The following is a 14,086-nucleotide window of genomic DNA, read 5'->3' on the forward strand; positions in this document are numbered from 1 at the left end:
TCACCCGTTTCCCTTCCACATCCACCCCATCTCCACGACAAAGCTCGGACTTTGGTGGGGAAGATTTCTCTGGTTTGTGTGAATCCCAAGCCTGCCTACCCCCACCCCCCTTCACCACCACTTCCCTGCCCCGCCTTCCCCACCCCAGTGCCTGTGGCCAGGTGCAAACACATGGGAGAATCAGCATTGTGTGAGTTTTGAACACAGCAGGGTTTAGGGCTACGGAGATTACAAGATTAGCTTCAATATAAACCAGATTTGGAGAAAAATAAGAACTGTGTCCGGGGCACAGATGCCTTCCTGAACTGGTGACCTCTGAGCTAGAGTTGAAGGTGAAGTATCCAGCCGGGGGGACAGCCCAGGAGGGAACAGCCAGGGCGAAGGTTCTGGGGAGGGTACGAACTTGGCTTCTCACTCCCACACTCTGCACTGGCCACTTCCCATCTCAAGCAGGCCATTTCACACCAAAAACAGGACCCCTGAACCTCTCCACACACACCCCACCCTTATCTCTGAGGTCACCCCCAACCTTAGAGTAGAACTAGGCTTGCCCGCTTGGCCTTGAACCTGGAAAAGGGTACTAGTTCCAAGGCCTTCGCAGCTCCTGCCTTTGGTTCTCAGATTTCTCAGAGCCTCAATCCCCGGGCTTGGAGGGTTGCTGGGAAAATTCGCTGATAAAATGCACAGCCCCAGGCTTGCCTCCTAGGAGGCTGGATAAAAGGGAGTCTTTGAATTTTCCCCAAGAAAGGGGACCGAAGCTTCGTTTGCACTGCACGTTATTTAATACTGAGGAGAAGGTGCTTAGTCCATATCTAAGGATCGGAGTGAGAGTGCTTCTATTCCCCGCCCCACCCTCAGCCAGGAGCCGCTCCAGGGCAGGACGAAAAATTGACGAGGCTTCTCACAAAACAAGAATACACACCTCCCAGTCTCTCCTCAAGCTGCACCTTGTGACCCCAAACCCCTTGCCTTAACTAAATATCCTCATCTCTGCCGGAACCCCAAATTGCTTACAACTCTGCATGCTGCCCTTCCCCGCCTCGGGACCGCAAGGGTTAAGCGCAGGCGCTGGGCCCGCTGATTGACAGCCCGTCCCGCGGCTGGGGAGAGCCGACCAATCAGAGATAGGAGTCGCGGCACACGTGGGTAAGCGCCCTTACGATTGGTCAGCGCCGCCGGCGGCCGCCTGCGGAGCCCGATCCCACGTGCAGCTGCTGCTAGTTCATTGACCGGCTTCGTGGTGCAAGTGGCGGCGGGGCCGGGGCGGGGCCGGGGCGGGCAGGGGCGGGGGGGGGGCGGGGCGGGGTGGGGCCCGATGGGTCAATTGGCCTCCGGGGAGGGGGGTGCTTCCTGTCCGCCTGAACTTGGCCGACCCTGGCGGCTTCCTTCTGGGCCACCATCCTAAAAGAGGTGGGTAGGCCTTTGGATCTCTTGGCAGACCCCAGGGTCCCTGGGCTGGGGAGAAGGTTGGAAGGGTGCTGAGGGGCAGAAGTAAAGAAGTTTAGTGCCGCAGAACTGATTAGGTCTCTTTCTTTCTGAGAAATTTCTCATTCACCTAGCCAACTCTTATTCATCCTTCAAAACCCCTTTCCAAATGATGTTCTCCGGTGCTTTAGGAAATTGTCTCAAAACTAAATTTGAGCTTTGATATCTTTCTCTGGGGTTCCTCAAGCCCTGACTGCTCCTAGAAGGAAGTGTATATGTTTGGCACCATACCCTCTGCCCCACCTCATAGAGTGAAGCCCCAGGGGGCTCCCCACCAGGAATCAGCACAGCTGGAAGCCCCAGAGAGAGGTGAATGAATGAACATCGGATGTAGAGAATGCAGTGGGATGCTGGCAGTTAGGGAGGGGATTGGAGGCCCAGGACTCAGTCCTGGAGGGAAGATCAAGGTGGGCCAAGGGTGGGGTGGGGCTAGTTGTGTCTCTGTTGCTGATCAGCCTTCTGCGCTCAAGATCTGTCATCTCCTTGTTAATTTTAGAGTCCTGGCTAAAGTCCTTGTTACTGAAGCCTGAAGAGTGACCTCTTGGGGTCATCTTAGCCCCCACGGGCACCCTCAAAACATGGTGAGGCATTACCCCTGAGGGGAGGGGCGAGGAGGCAGCAGCTCAGCTCAAGTCTGTCTCTCCTGCTCCTAAGGGAGAGACATGGGCTGGGTGGTCAGGCCTTTAAGCTGGAGATACTAAGTCATCATACTTTAAGGCACTTTCGTTTTAAAATTAAACATTTTATCACCCAGGTGATAAACACCTGGCTACATCATCTATTCAGTTAATATTTTACAAGTCCCTTCCCCTTTCCTGCCCTCAACCCCATTACTTCCCAGAGAAAACCACTTCTAACAGTTTAGGCCAGGGGCCGGCAAGCTTCCATAACAGGCTAGAAAGTAAATATTTTCAACTTTAGGCCAAGAATCAAGATGGAAGATACTGTGTGGGCACTTAAATAATAACAGAGAGAGGGCAAATGACTTTCAGGTCTCAGGAGGTCCCACCCTGCCCTCTTTGGGGCTGATGACCTGACAGCAAGTATGCTGGCAGTCTGTGGGTTTTATTCATCCCCCACTTTGACTTCTCCAGGCGCATCCTGAGGCCAACCTTCCAGCCCGGAACTATCAGGAAGCCCTGGATCGACTCAAGCAGCATTTCCCCAGGTGAGGACAATCCCCGGGGGCTAGAGGCACCGCTGTGGCCGGAAGTCCCATAGAGGGAAAGAACCCCAACTTTGTCTCCATGGCCCAAAATGCAGGACCAGTGTGGGCAGCAATCATGTGGGAGGGTGAAGCAGAAGAAAAGGAAAACCAGTAATACCAATCCTGGCTTTCATTTCAGTTTTTGACTGTGTGTGGTTCAGTGTGAATTTGCTCACATTCAATTATATTTTATAAAATACTGCATTAAAATCATGTTCGTCTTGATGCTACCTTCAGTGTGGCACGTGGAAGGGACTAGCTCCCTTAATGGAACTGCCCTGCTGGGGGACTGAGGGCAGGGCACATTCTGGGGAAGGGTCTTGAGGCCTCCACTTCCAGCAGGTCTGTCTTCCCCAGCAGGTTCCCCACTCACTTGGCGACGCAGGTGGACCTCGCTTACGGCTTGGTGAGCCCCGCCCCCACCTGTCAGCCCGTCTGGAGCCACCTGGAAAGGCTGTTGTGTTTAGTCTCATAATCCGGGTTAGGGGACACCGCCTCTACTTTGCTTGCTTTAGGCAATGCAAAGAACCCACTGAGCCCCAGCTTCGTGTGTTTTTCTTCTTTTAAATGGAATTCAGTCATAGACACTTTTATTTTTATTTTTTTGGCTATGCTGGGTCTTTGTTGCTGCTCTCAGGCTTTCTTTAGTTGTGGCAAGTGGGGGCTACTCTCTAGTTAGGGTTGAGAGCTTCTCATTGCAGAGCACAGGACTCAGTAGTTGTGGCTTTCAGGCTCTAGAGCACAGGCTCAGAGCTGTGGCACCTGGGCTCAGATGCTCTGAGGCATGTGGGATCTTCCCTGGCCAGGAACTGAACCCATGTCTCCTGCACTGGCAGGCGGATTCCTTACCGCTGAACCACCAGGGAAACCCATGTGAGTTTTTCTTAATTAATAAAAACCTTGCTGTGAAAACAAGCAATTCCATATTTAAATTAGGGAGATGTTTCTTCAGGCCACAGTTGGTTAGGAGTATATAGCATATGACTAGAGTCCCTGCCCTTCAGCAGTTTGTATTCCAGTGTGTGCTGTCTTCTGGAACTTTCCACGATGTTAGGAATGTTCTCTATCAACAGGGTCCGGTATGGCACGCACCAGCCCCACGTGGCTACTGTGCTCCTGTAAGGAGCTGAATTTTTATTGATTTAAAGTTAAAGAGCCTTATTTGACTGGTGGTACCCTCATTGGACAAAGCAGCTCTAGGGGGAGGAGGGAGACAAATATGTAACTAGAGAAGCAAGATGTCACAAAAATGTAAGTGCTTAAAAGAAAATAGAAGGTGAAGGGGTGAAAATGAGTCAGGGTTTTGAGCTCAGGTAGTCAGGAAGGGCTTTTTGGAGGAAGTGACGTGCTCAGCAAGACATCAAAGATAAGGAGTTTCTGTCACTCTAGAGAGAACAGGGAAGGTTGTTGCAGGCAGCAAGCATAGCTTGTGCAGAGGCCCTGGGGAAGGACTGTGCCTGGTGTTGGAGGAACAGTGAGGAGGCCCGTGTGGCTGGAGCAGTGAGTGAGGGGGAAAGAGGGAGGTGGAGAGGGCAGGGAGGGGACAGGGCAGGTCACAGCCCCCTTTGGCCTTCTCTTCATATCTAGAATGACAGTCAGTTGTTGTTCAGTCGCTCAGTCATGTCTGACTCTTTGTGACACCATGGACTGCAGCATGCCAGGCTTCCCTGTCCTCCACTATCTCTGGAGCTTGCTCAAACTCATGTCCACTAAGTGGTGATGCCATCCAACCATCTCATCCTCTGTTGCCCACTTCTCCTGCCCTCAACCTTTCCTGGTGCCAGAATCTTTTCCAATGAGTTGGCTCTTCGCATGAGGTGGCCAAAGTATTGTAGCTTCAGTTTCAGCATCAGTCCTTCCAATGAATATTCAGGGTTGATTTCCTTTGGTATGGATTGGTTTGATCTCCTTGCAGTACAAGGGACTCTCAAGAGTCTTCTTCAGAACCACAGTTTGAGAGCATAACAGCCAGGGGTCTCCCTAATTACCTCCCACTCTGAGTATGGTTGGCCGTACCCCACTTGATGAGAGCAGAGACCAGAGAGGTATCACAACTTGTCCAGGGTCACACAGCTGGGGAGAGGGCCGCACAACATTAAGTCTTGCACTCTTGCTCACGTCTGTCGACTGCCTCCTCATGTGATTGCTGGTGTCTTTGCAGGTCCTGAAAATCCAGCAGGGGATCCAGGAGCATCTCAAGCAGGTGAATGAGTGACGGGAGCTTGGGTGTCAAGGGAGGGCTGCCCTCCTTGCATGCCAGGAGAAAGGGGGAGAGAGGGAAGAGAGGAGGGCAGGGAGGGACAGGGCAGGTGGTGCAGGCCCCAGCAGGCTGCAGGGGAAGACTTGGGCTTCCCCCTGCTCCCTGGGAGGTGGGAGGGCTGCAGATAGAGGGGGTGAGGCCTGAAGTGGAACCCCAGGATATGAGGTAGCCCCACATCTCAGGAGTGTATCTCCGATCCTGTACCTCTCTTTCTGGGCCTGCTCCCAATCCCCATGGGGCTGGAGAAGGCCAGGGGCCCGTCAGCACTACACAGGTCAGTTACTTCTGCTAGGAAGGGGCCGTTATGTGCCAGGCACAGCTGAATGCAGTCTCCATGTATCTGAGGTTCTCAACAGCCTGGCTCACACTGGTAGGGGAGAGCAGGCCTGCACCAGGCCTCCCCTCCTCCCACATGGGGCGCCTTGCCCAGGCTGAAGCACAGCTTCCACCCCGCCTGTCCTCCCGCCACCTGGCTCCTTTCTCCTGGGCACTGGCAGGACTTTTCCGCCTGTGCCACATGTGACTGGCGGAGGGCCAGGGCCGTGTCTGCGACTTAGCAGAGCCTGGGGTGAGAAGCTCAGGGAACAGGGAAAGACAGATCCAGAGTAGAGCGGGGTGGAGGAGGAGGGGCCAGGAAGCAAGCAGAACACGGTTATTCATTCAACAGATATTTATCCATCACCTCTTTGCCAAGTACGGTTGTAGGCGCCAGGGAAATAGCAAAAGAGAACACAGACAAACCGCTGCCCTTGGGGTGAGAGGAACTTGGTAAACAGAAGTGTCAGATGGTGAGGACTGGGCATGGTGGGAGGTGGAATTAAGCAGCCCCAAGGGGATGTGGAGGGAGGGGGGTACCAAGGTGGCAGTGGGTTACAATTCAGGGTGGTCAGGGAAGACTGGCATTTGAGCAAATTCTTGAAGGAGATCAGAGGAGGCAGGAGGATAGGTATCTGAATGAGGAGTAGCCCTGGCAGAGGCACAGCCTGTGCAAAGGCCCTGCGGCAGGACTGTGCCTGGCCCTCGCGTGTTGAGGGAACAACCAGGAGGGCCCTGTGGCTGGAGCAGAGGGAGCCGGGGGGAAGAGGAAGGAGAGGAGGGAGGGAGGGGATGGGGCAGGTCGTGCAGGGCCTTGTGGGCTGCAAGAGGACTTGGGTTTTTGCTCTCGGGAAGGTGGGAGCCCTAGAGGGCTGTGGGCAGAGGAGGGGGCGGGCCCTAACTCAGATGCTCACCAGCACCCTCTGGTGCCTGCTGCGGGGAGGAGGCACAGGAGTTGGGGTCCAGTTAGGACTATCCAGGTGTGGGAGGCCGATCACTGGGAAGGTTTGGTGGTGAGAAACAGGCAGAGTGAGGATGTGTTTGGAGGAGGAAATTCATAGCAGGTGCTGAGCATTGAAGGGTCTGAGGAGGATCCCAGAGGGTCTCCACCAAGCACCTCTCCCCCCACAGAGAGCCCCAGGTAATGCTTACTCCTGGTTCTGCACAGACCACCACTCCCTCTCCTGTTTTCAGTTCCTCCTCTACCAGCTTCCCCCATGTGCATTTAAAATCCCGAGCAGCAGCAGCAGGGCCCGTGCTCCCAGCCCGCCTGCACACAGCTCTCCCCAGGGAGGGCCAGCTCGCAGGCAGGAGGGAGCAGCACTTTTCATGCTGAGTGCATTAAAGTGCCAGTAAATTGCGCATTAACGAGCCAGGGCGAATTGGGGAAGGCTCCCCTGGGCCTTGTGCTGCTGGGAGGCCCAGCTGGGGAATCCATCTCTGGCTGCCCTAGGAAGCAGCCGCCTGGAGCTACGGAGGGCCCCGGGAGGGGGTCCTCACCCCAGCCTCTCCCTCCCCAATCCTGTCCGCCCCAGTGACAGGCAGGAAATGGGACTAGGCTGCGAGTGGGGACAGGTAAACACAGCCCAGCCACCGCATATCCTGACTTTGGGAAATTGACTTTGGGGCTCTGAGCCTCGTTTTCTCATCTGCAGAATGGGAACCTCAGTGATGCCCATTCAACAGAACTAAGAGCCACGGTCAGCACCCACCCAACATTCCTTAGCAGTTATTTCTTTCTGTGAATCAGAACATGTCCCCAGGATTTCGGAATTCACCCTGGGCCAAACAGTATCTTGGTATCCACCACGGAGAAGAGGCATGTGCATTGGTAAAGCCCATGGGCACTGCCTCCAAAGCCACAGGCCAAAGACCAAACCCGTGTCCTCCTCTGCAGTAGACATGGGAGACATGTGGCTATTTACATTTTAGTTGGCAATCAAGTGGCACCGTCCACATGTCAAGGACTCAACCTTAGCAGGCAGGTCTAGAACATTCTTAATATCACTATATTTAGTCTTCCTGGGCTAAATATAGCTGCATATATGCACATTCTCACAGAGCCTTTTATCAGCCCGAGAAGGTGGGTCTCCACAGCGAATTCCTGGCAGTACTGTAGGGGTGCTTCCTGTCTTGGATGGTTTGTGTCCTCGGCTGGAGGCCAGGAACATTGTAGGAGCTGCTGCCCTTGGTTCTTTTTATTTATTTGACTGTACCAAGTCTTAGTTGAGGCATGTGGGATCTAGTTCCCCTGACCAGGGATCAAACCCAGACCCCTTGCATTGAGAACTTGGAGTCTTAGCCACTGGTCCACCAGGAAAATCCCTGTCCTTGGTTCTTGAGCCTTTGGATGTGGCTGGTGGGCCTCAGGGTTGCATTTTATTTTATTTTTTTGACCACGTCCTACTGCATGTGCGATCTTTGTTCCCTGACTAGGGATAGAACCTGTAACCGCTGGGCCACCAGGGAAGTGCCCGCATTCCTAATTATACTTAACTTTATATTTAAATAGCCACCTGCAGCCTGTCCCTGCAGGGCAGCACAGTCTCAAGGAAGGAGAGGTTAAAATCGATTCTAGTACTTGGGCCAGAAAAGCTTTGTGGAGAAAAGCAGTAGAATGCACCATAGGAGGGAGCCTGTCCTAAAGGAACAGATGGGCAACCTGCTGGGAGGGAGAAAGAAAATTTAGGGAGCCTTCCGTGACCACAGAAACTATTGACTTAAACCTGGAATCGGTAGCAGTCACATTGCTTGACTTTTTTTTTTTTTTTAATATTTATTTGGCTGTACTGAGGTCTTACTTGTGGCATGTGGGATCTAGTTCCCTGACCAGGGATTGAACCCAGGCCCCCTGCATTGGGAGCACAGAGTCAGCCACTGGACCATCAGAGAAGCTTTAAAGAAAGAAAGAAAGTCAAGTCACTCAGTCATACCCGACTTTTTATGACCCCGTGGGCTGTAGCCCACCAGGCTCCTCCGTCCATTGGATTCTCCAGGCAAGAATACTGGAGTGGGTTGCCATTTCCTTCTCCAGGGGATCTTCCCAACCCAGGGATCGAACCCAGGTCTCCTGCATTGCAGGCAGACTCTTTAACCTCTGAGCCACCAGGGAAGCCCCAGAGAAGCCTTGGCTCCACTTTAAATGTAAAATAAGTGACCAGTCAGGTTCCCTGGCTGCCCTGTTGCCAGCCCTGCTCCTGAAGAGGAAACCATCGATTTCTTAGGATCTTTGCAACATTTCAGCAAATTCAAATGTCAGTCCCCATATGGGGGGACCTGGGTAACAGGGCTTTGCTTCTTGAAGCCATTTTAAATGGCAGTGGCATTTGGGCCCAAGAAAATGTGAGTTTGATGACTTGACCATCTTAGAGTGGTGACTGGTTGTTAGGGCTTGATTTTTGTCACCTGCGGTCACGGCTGCCTTCTGGGTACCAAGAGCTTACTTTTTGCTGGGTGACCACAAATCCACCCAAAAACGTTCAAGGGAGGTGGTGTACCCCATATTGTCCACAGGGAAACTGGCTTGTTGGAACGGGTTTGTCCTTAAGGGTTTTTTTTTTTCTTTTTAAATTATTTATTTGACTGTACTGGGTCCTAGTTGCAGCACACGGGATTTTCAGTCTTGGTTGCAGCATTTGTTGTTGGTATTCAGTCGCTCAGTCGTGTCTGACTCTTTGCGACCCCATGGACTACAGCACACCAGGCTTCCCTGTCCTTCACTGTCTCCTGGAGTTTGTTCAAACTCACATCCATTGAGATGGTGATGCCATCCAACCATCTCATCCTCTGTCATTCCCTTCTCTTCCTGCCTTCAATCTTTCCCAGCATCAGGGTCTTTTCCAATGAGTCGGCTCTTCACATCAGGTGGCCAAACTACTGGAGCTTCATCTTCAGCATGAGTCCTTCCAATGAATATTCAGGTTGATTTCCTTTAAAGGGTTGACTGGTTGCAGCATGCTGGATCTTGAACTGCAGCATTTGAACTCTTAGTTGGAGCATGTGGGATCTAGTTCCCTGACCAGGGATCGACCCCAGGCCCCTTGCATTGGTAGTGTGGACTCTTAGCCACTGGACTACCAGGGAGGTCCCCCAGGGCTGTCCTCTAATGAAGCTTTAATGGGATGACCTTCTCCCCTCCAGGCAGAAAACTTCCTACAGATGATGGAGACCTGCAGCCAATCCCTAGGCTTCCAGCTGGGGGAGGTAGGTTCCTGGGTCCTCCAGGAGGGTGGGGATGGGCTCGGGGCAAAGGCTGCATCCTTGTGTCCTTCACCCACGACCCTGCGCTTCCAGAACCAGGGGAGCCAGGCCTCCCGCAGTGAGCAACCCAGCCAGGACCCCCAGCACCCAGGGGCCACGCCCCCACAGACGTCCAGTCTCCAGGATCTAGACTTCGAAGATGTCCTGGTCATGAGGTCATCCGACTGGTTCCAGCAATCCCCCAGAGTGGACAGTGACACAGTCCACCAGCGAGACACGCAGCTGTGCTGGGACTCGGAGCCCCAGTTTTCACAGGATATTCTGACGGAGCAGCTCTGGGAGATTTTTGCTGGGACCCAGGACCAGGGAGAACGCTCAAGACACAGGAGTGAGCCTCCCTGGGGGTGAGGGGACAGGGGGGCTCAGGCCACGTGGAGAGGCAGCATCTGTTGATCTTGGTTGCCCTGCCTTCTCTCCCTTATCCCTTCCTGTCATCCTAGCGACAGACCAGGTGCCAGGCCATGTAAGTAACTGGAATCCTCAGTACCCAGAGGAGTGGGCTTTGTCTTGACTGGGCTCCCTGGTAGGGACCTCTGGGTGCCTGTGGGATTGGCCTGCCCACCCCCTTACCCCTTGGAGACCCTCAGAGAATACCTGCAGCTCAGCCTCAATGGAAGGATGGGACTTCTGGCAGCTAGAGCATCTTATCTACACTGCCTGGACCCTCCCACCGTGTTCTGCTTCTCAGACTAACCCTGGCACATCTTTGGTCTGAACTGATTTCCCCAATTCCCATGGGCAGGAGAGCCAGGAGCCAGGACCACGATACTTGGGAGTGAAAATGCTTCCCAAGGACACTCTGGGTAATCCAGGGGGAGAAGGGCAGTCTGCCCTGGGAGGGAAGGGGCATGCTTGCCACTGATTCAGTCTTGTCTCTGCCCAGTTTTCCTCCCACCCACGCCCTCCCCCAGCTCCTCTGAGGGTTCCCGAGAGGGAAGCCCAAGCCTGGGTGCTGTAGGACAGGAGATGCTCTCCCACATGGCCCGGGTAAGACCTTGCACTCCACACAAAAGCTAGGGGGGAGGTGGTCAAGACAGGAGGGGGATGTGGCTCAGGTGTGACCTCATCCACCCACAGGAGCTTGCCAGGAAGACCTATCAATTTCTGAAGCCCATGTAAGTATGTCCCAACCTGTGGTCTGAGGCTAGGGAAGCCCAGATGTAGGGATGAGAAGACTTCCTGGAGGAAGGGGCAAAATGCTTAGGGTCTTGAAGGATGAATGGGAGTTTGGGATAGGACAAAGCATTCTGGGCAGAGGGGAGCAGTGTTCTATTACAAGAGACAGAGAATACCTGGAGGAATGTGTGTAGGACCTTGGGGGATGTAGAGTGTGCTGGAGAAATGAGGCTTGAGAGCATCCATAAACCTGAAAAGGAAGGAAGCCCTTTTGGGGCTTGCTGGGTGCCCTACTCCAGGCAGAGAAGCTCTCAGGCAGGCTGCTGATTCTGAGGCCTACTCTCTCAAGATGCTGGGACTTCGAGGACTTTGAAAACACATGGAATAGGCCTGATGCCTTGCCTTGGCAGTCCAGGAAGCTGGCTGTTCCACACAGAGTGGAGAAGATGCGGAGACTAGAACATGGGGAGCCCGTGCTGGCCACGGCTGTCAGCAGCTTCACCCGGCACGCCTTCACCTGCAGCAGGGGTGGCGTCAAGGTGTGGAGCCTGGTGGGCCAGGTGATGAAGGCCAGGTTTCCAGAGAGCTTCTTGAGAGTAGAGGTGAGGGCTCTGGGGTGGGGCTTGTGGGAACTGGGAGTGCCCTACCCCCTGCAGGGGAGGAAGCTCACTTCAGACTCTGCCCACCCCAGACACCAGGGGCCTACCTGCGCACCTGCCTGCTGTTTTCAAACAGCACAACCCTGCTCACGGGCGGCCACAACCTGGCTGGTGTGAGCCTGTGGGACCTGACGGCGCCTTCCCTGCACGTGAGAGCCGAACTGCCCTGTGCAGGCCTCACCTGCCAGACCCTGGCTGCCAGCCCCGAGGACAGCCTGGCTTTTGCTGGCTTCACCAACGGCAGCGTCAGGATCTGGGACCTGCGGGACTGGAATGTGGTCAGGTGTGGCCCAGGGGAGAACCTCTTCCTGTCTCAGCCCCTGAGCAGGAACCCAGCAGTTTCAAGGCGAAAGCCCCTCTCCTTTGGGAACTCTTACATTGGAGAGTTGAAGACCTGGGTTCATGTCATGGCTGGGCTGTTTGTTTGAAGCCCCGTTGTGGGACTTCTGTCTGCCTTGGTTTCCCCATCTGTCACCCCGATGTGATTGGGCAACATAATTCCCAGTTGGGGAGCTGTGCCAGGCCCTGTGGGGTGCTGAGCAGCATCCCAGCCCCCACCCACTCAATGCTAGGAGCACAGATATCCCCAGGCATGGTCCCCTGGGGCTTAGACTCACCCCTGGGGAGTGTGATTGGGTGTCCCCAGGGGTGCAGAGCTTAAAGTCTGAGCTCTGACCTCCCACCCTATGCCTCTCCTGGGCCAGGGACCTGCCGGGACATCCGAACGGTGCCAAGAGCATTGCTGTTAAAGACCAGCACGTCTGGACGGGGGGTCTGGATGCCTGCCTGCGGTGCTGGGATCTGAGGGCCACTGGGGAGCCCCAAGAATACCAGTTTGAATCTCAGGTGTGCAGCTGGAATGGGTCCTGCTTGGTCAGTAGCAGCTGGGCCTGGGACTGAAGGAGGTTGATGCTGGGGGAAGGGCAGGGGGAGTGGTACCTCAAGTCTCCGTGATGCTGTGAAGAGAGGGTTGCTTAGCTACATCCCCCTCCATTGCCCAGATAACATTGGATGCTTTTGTACTCTGTATCAAGGGATCATATTCTGAGTCTCTGTGATAACCTGGTAAGGTAGAGAGAACCACACTCATTTTGTAGATGAGCCAACCTAGGCCGGAAATGTGAAGTTGCTTGTTGGTGCCTCCCAGTCAGGAAGCGGGCAGGTGGTCAGGCCCCCAGGGTGGGTTCCTGGGCTCCTGCCACCTCTTGACCTGGCTAGGATCTGACCAATGTTTTCCTTGCTGTCTTCTCCCCAGATAATGAGCCTGTCTCCCAGCCCCCATGAGGACTGGGTGCTAGTGGGCACGGCCAATGGCCAGCAGTGGCTGCAGCCCAGCCTTGGGGGCCAGAAGTGCATGGTGGGGTGTAAGGACGGCACCATCCTTGGACTCAAGTTCTCCCCTGTGGGTGAGTGGCCAGGAAGGGACCGGGGAGTCCCCCGTGGGCCCCAGCGGTCCTCGGCCTCCCACAGGGCGCTTCCTCACTCAGACCCACTCCACCCAGCCCTTTCTTCTCTTTTTTTAATATTTATGTATTTGACTGCACTGGGTCTTAGTTGCAGCATAAAGGATCTTTAGCTGCAGCATGTGGGATCTAGTTCCCTGACCAGGGATCAAACCTGGGGCCCCTGCATTGGGAGCATGGAGTGTTAACCCCTGGACCACCAGGAAAGTCTCCTTCTCAGCCCTTTCTGACCCTTCCTGACCAACCCCCCTGACCATGCCCTTCATCAGCAGGAACTCCCCTGAGAGATGCTATCTGCAGGGGCTCACTCTGGGAGGTGTGAGGGGCTCCAGTTCCCAGATCCCCAGGGGTCCAGTCCTCAGCTGCCAGCTCTGTGATTGGGCCCCCCTCTGCCTCTTCCCAGGCCAGTGGTGGGTGAGTGTGGGAACAGACAACCTGGTTAGCATCTTCAGCATGCCCACGGGGACCCTGGCGGTCCAGGTACAAGGGTAGGGCAGGAGGGTGGCGCATGTGTGTTCTGGGTGCTGAGGGGCCAGGTCTAGGAGTCCAAATGCAGAGGCCCCCCACCAAAAGGAACCACGTTTGAATGGATGGGCAGATGTTAAGAACAAGAATGGGTGAGTCCCTCGCTCTGCCCCCCAACCCTCCCAGGTGCCCGAGAGATCCTCTGTCATGTGCTGTGACGTGTCCCCCAGCAACCACCTGATCGTCACAGGGTCCAGGGACCACGCCTCGGTGTACCAGCTCACATACTGAGGGCTTGCTGGGGTGGGTGGGCTCTCACGATGAGTGATTTGTCATGTGTAATAAAGCAATTGGAAAAAGCACTGGTGCAGTGCTGTGTCCTGTCCCCTGGCACCTCATGGAGGTTTGAAGGGACTTTGTCCAGCCCAGGTCTCTACATTTGAGTCCACCTCTCCTGAGAGTCAGGTCAGAGCCACTGACCCGTGCCGTCAAGAGAACTGGACACGGAGCCCCCTGCCTTATTTTTTTCCCTGAGTGTGTGGAGGAAACGGCAACCCCCTCCAGTATTTTTGCCTGGAGGATTCCATGGACAGAGGAGCCTGGCAGGCTACAGTCCATGGGATTGCAAAAAGACTGAAGCGGCTTAGCACGTGTAGCATGAGGGATCTTAGTTCCCCAACCAGGCATGGAACCCATGCCCCCTGCAGTGGAAATGTGGAGTCTTAACCTGTGGACTGCCAGGGAAGTCTCTGGAGTCCTTCCTGCTCCACTGAGCTCTTCTGATCTCATGGAGAGATGCTCCCAGCCCTGCCTGCACAGCCCCAGGAGTGGCTCCTCAGTCCTTCCCAAGATACCC

The 14,086-nt window shown here is 54.7% G+C and overlaps 1 protein-coding gene across 6 annotated transcripts; it reads left to right on the plus strand.

Moving 5' to 3' along the window:
• Window positions 1-892: 892 nt before the first annotated feature.
• On the plus strand, window positions 893-13,592 carry TLE6 (TLE family member 6, subcortical maternal complex member). Of its 6 annotated transcripts, XM_044947914.1 has the most exons (18): window positions 893-1,146; window positions 1,673-1,794; window positions 1,982-2,066; window positions 2,580-2,653; window positions 3,050-3,098; window positions 4,854-4,895; window positions 9,408-9,470; window positions 9,561-9,855; window positions 9,968-9,990; window positions 10,270-10,330; window positions 10,411-10,514; window positions 10,605-10,642; window positions 10,993-11,245; window positions 11,335-11,585; window positions 12,007-12,148; window positions 12,558-12,708; window positions 13,169-13,245; window positions 13,417-13,592. In XM_044947914.1, exons 3-18 carry the CDS (start codon window positions 2,064-2,066, stop codon window positions 13,519-13,521), a joined length of 1,731 nt encoding a protein of 576 aa, XP_044803849.1. In that variant the 5' UTR covers window positions 893-1,146; window positions 1,673-1,794; window positions 1,982-2,063; the 3' UTR covers window positions 13,522-13,592. The 6 variants fall into 6 exon arrangements, with proteins under 6 accessions (XP_044803849.1, XP_044803853.1, XP_044803848.1 ...); XM_044947918.1 differs by lacking the exon at window positions 3,050-3,098 and having other exon boundaries at window positions 900-1,146; XM_044947913.1 differs by lacking the exons at window positions 893-1,146; window positions 1,673-1,794 and adding an exon at window positions 1,326-1,410.
• Window positions 13,593-14,086: the final 494 nt, after the last annotated feature.

Source organism: Bubalus bubalis, chromosome 9, assembly GCF_019923935.1.
Source record: "Bubalus bubalis isolate 160015118507 breed Murrah chromosome 9, NDDB_SH_1, whole genome shotgun sequence".
NCBI lineage: Eukaryota > Metazoa > Chordata > Mammalia > Artiodactyla > Bovidae > Bubalus > Bubalus bubalis.

Bases quoted from the DNA above. Each gene is read 5' to 3' on its own strand.
- TLE6 (XM_044947914.1), top strand. The intron at 10,331-10,410 runs GTAATCCAGGGG...GTCTCTGCCCAG, and splicing joins GCTTCCCAAGGACACTCTGG to TTTTCCTCCCACCCACGCCC. The intron at 11,246-11,334 runs GTGAGGGCTCTG...TGCCCACCCCAG, and splicing joins AGAGCTTCTTGAGAGTAGAG to ACACCAGGGGCCTACCTGCG.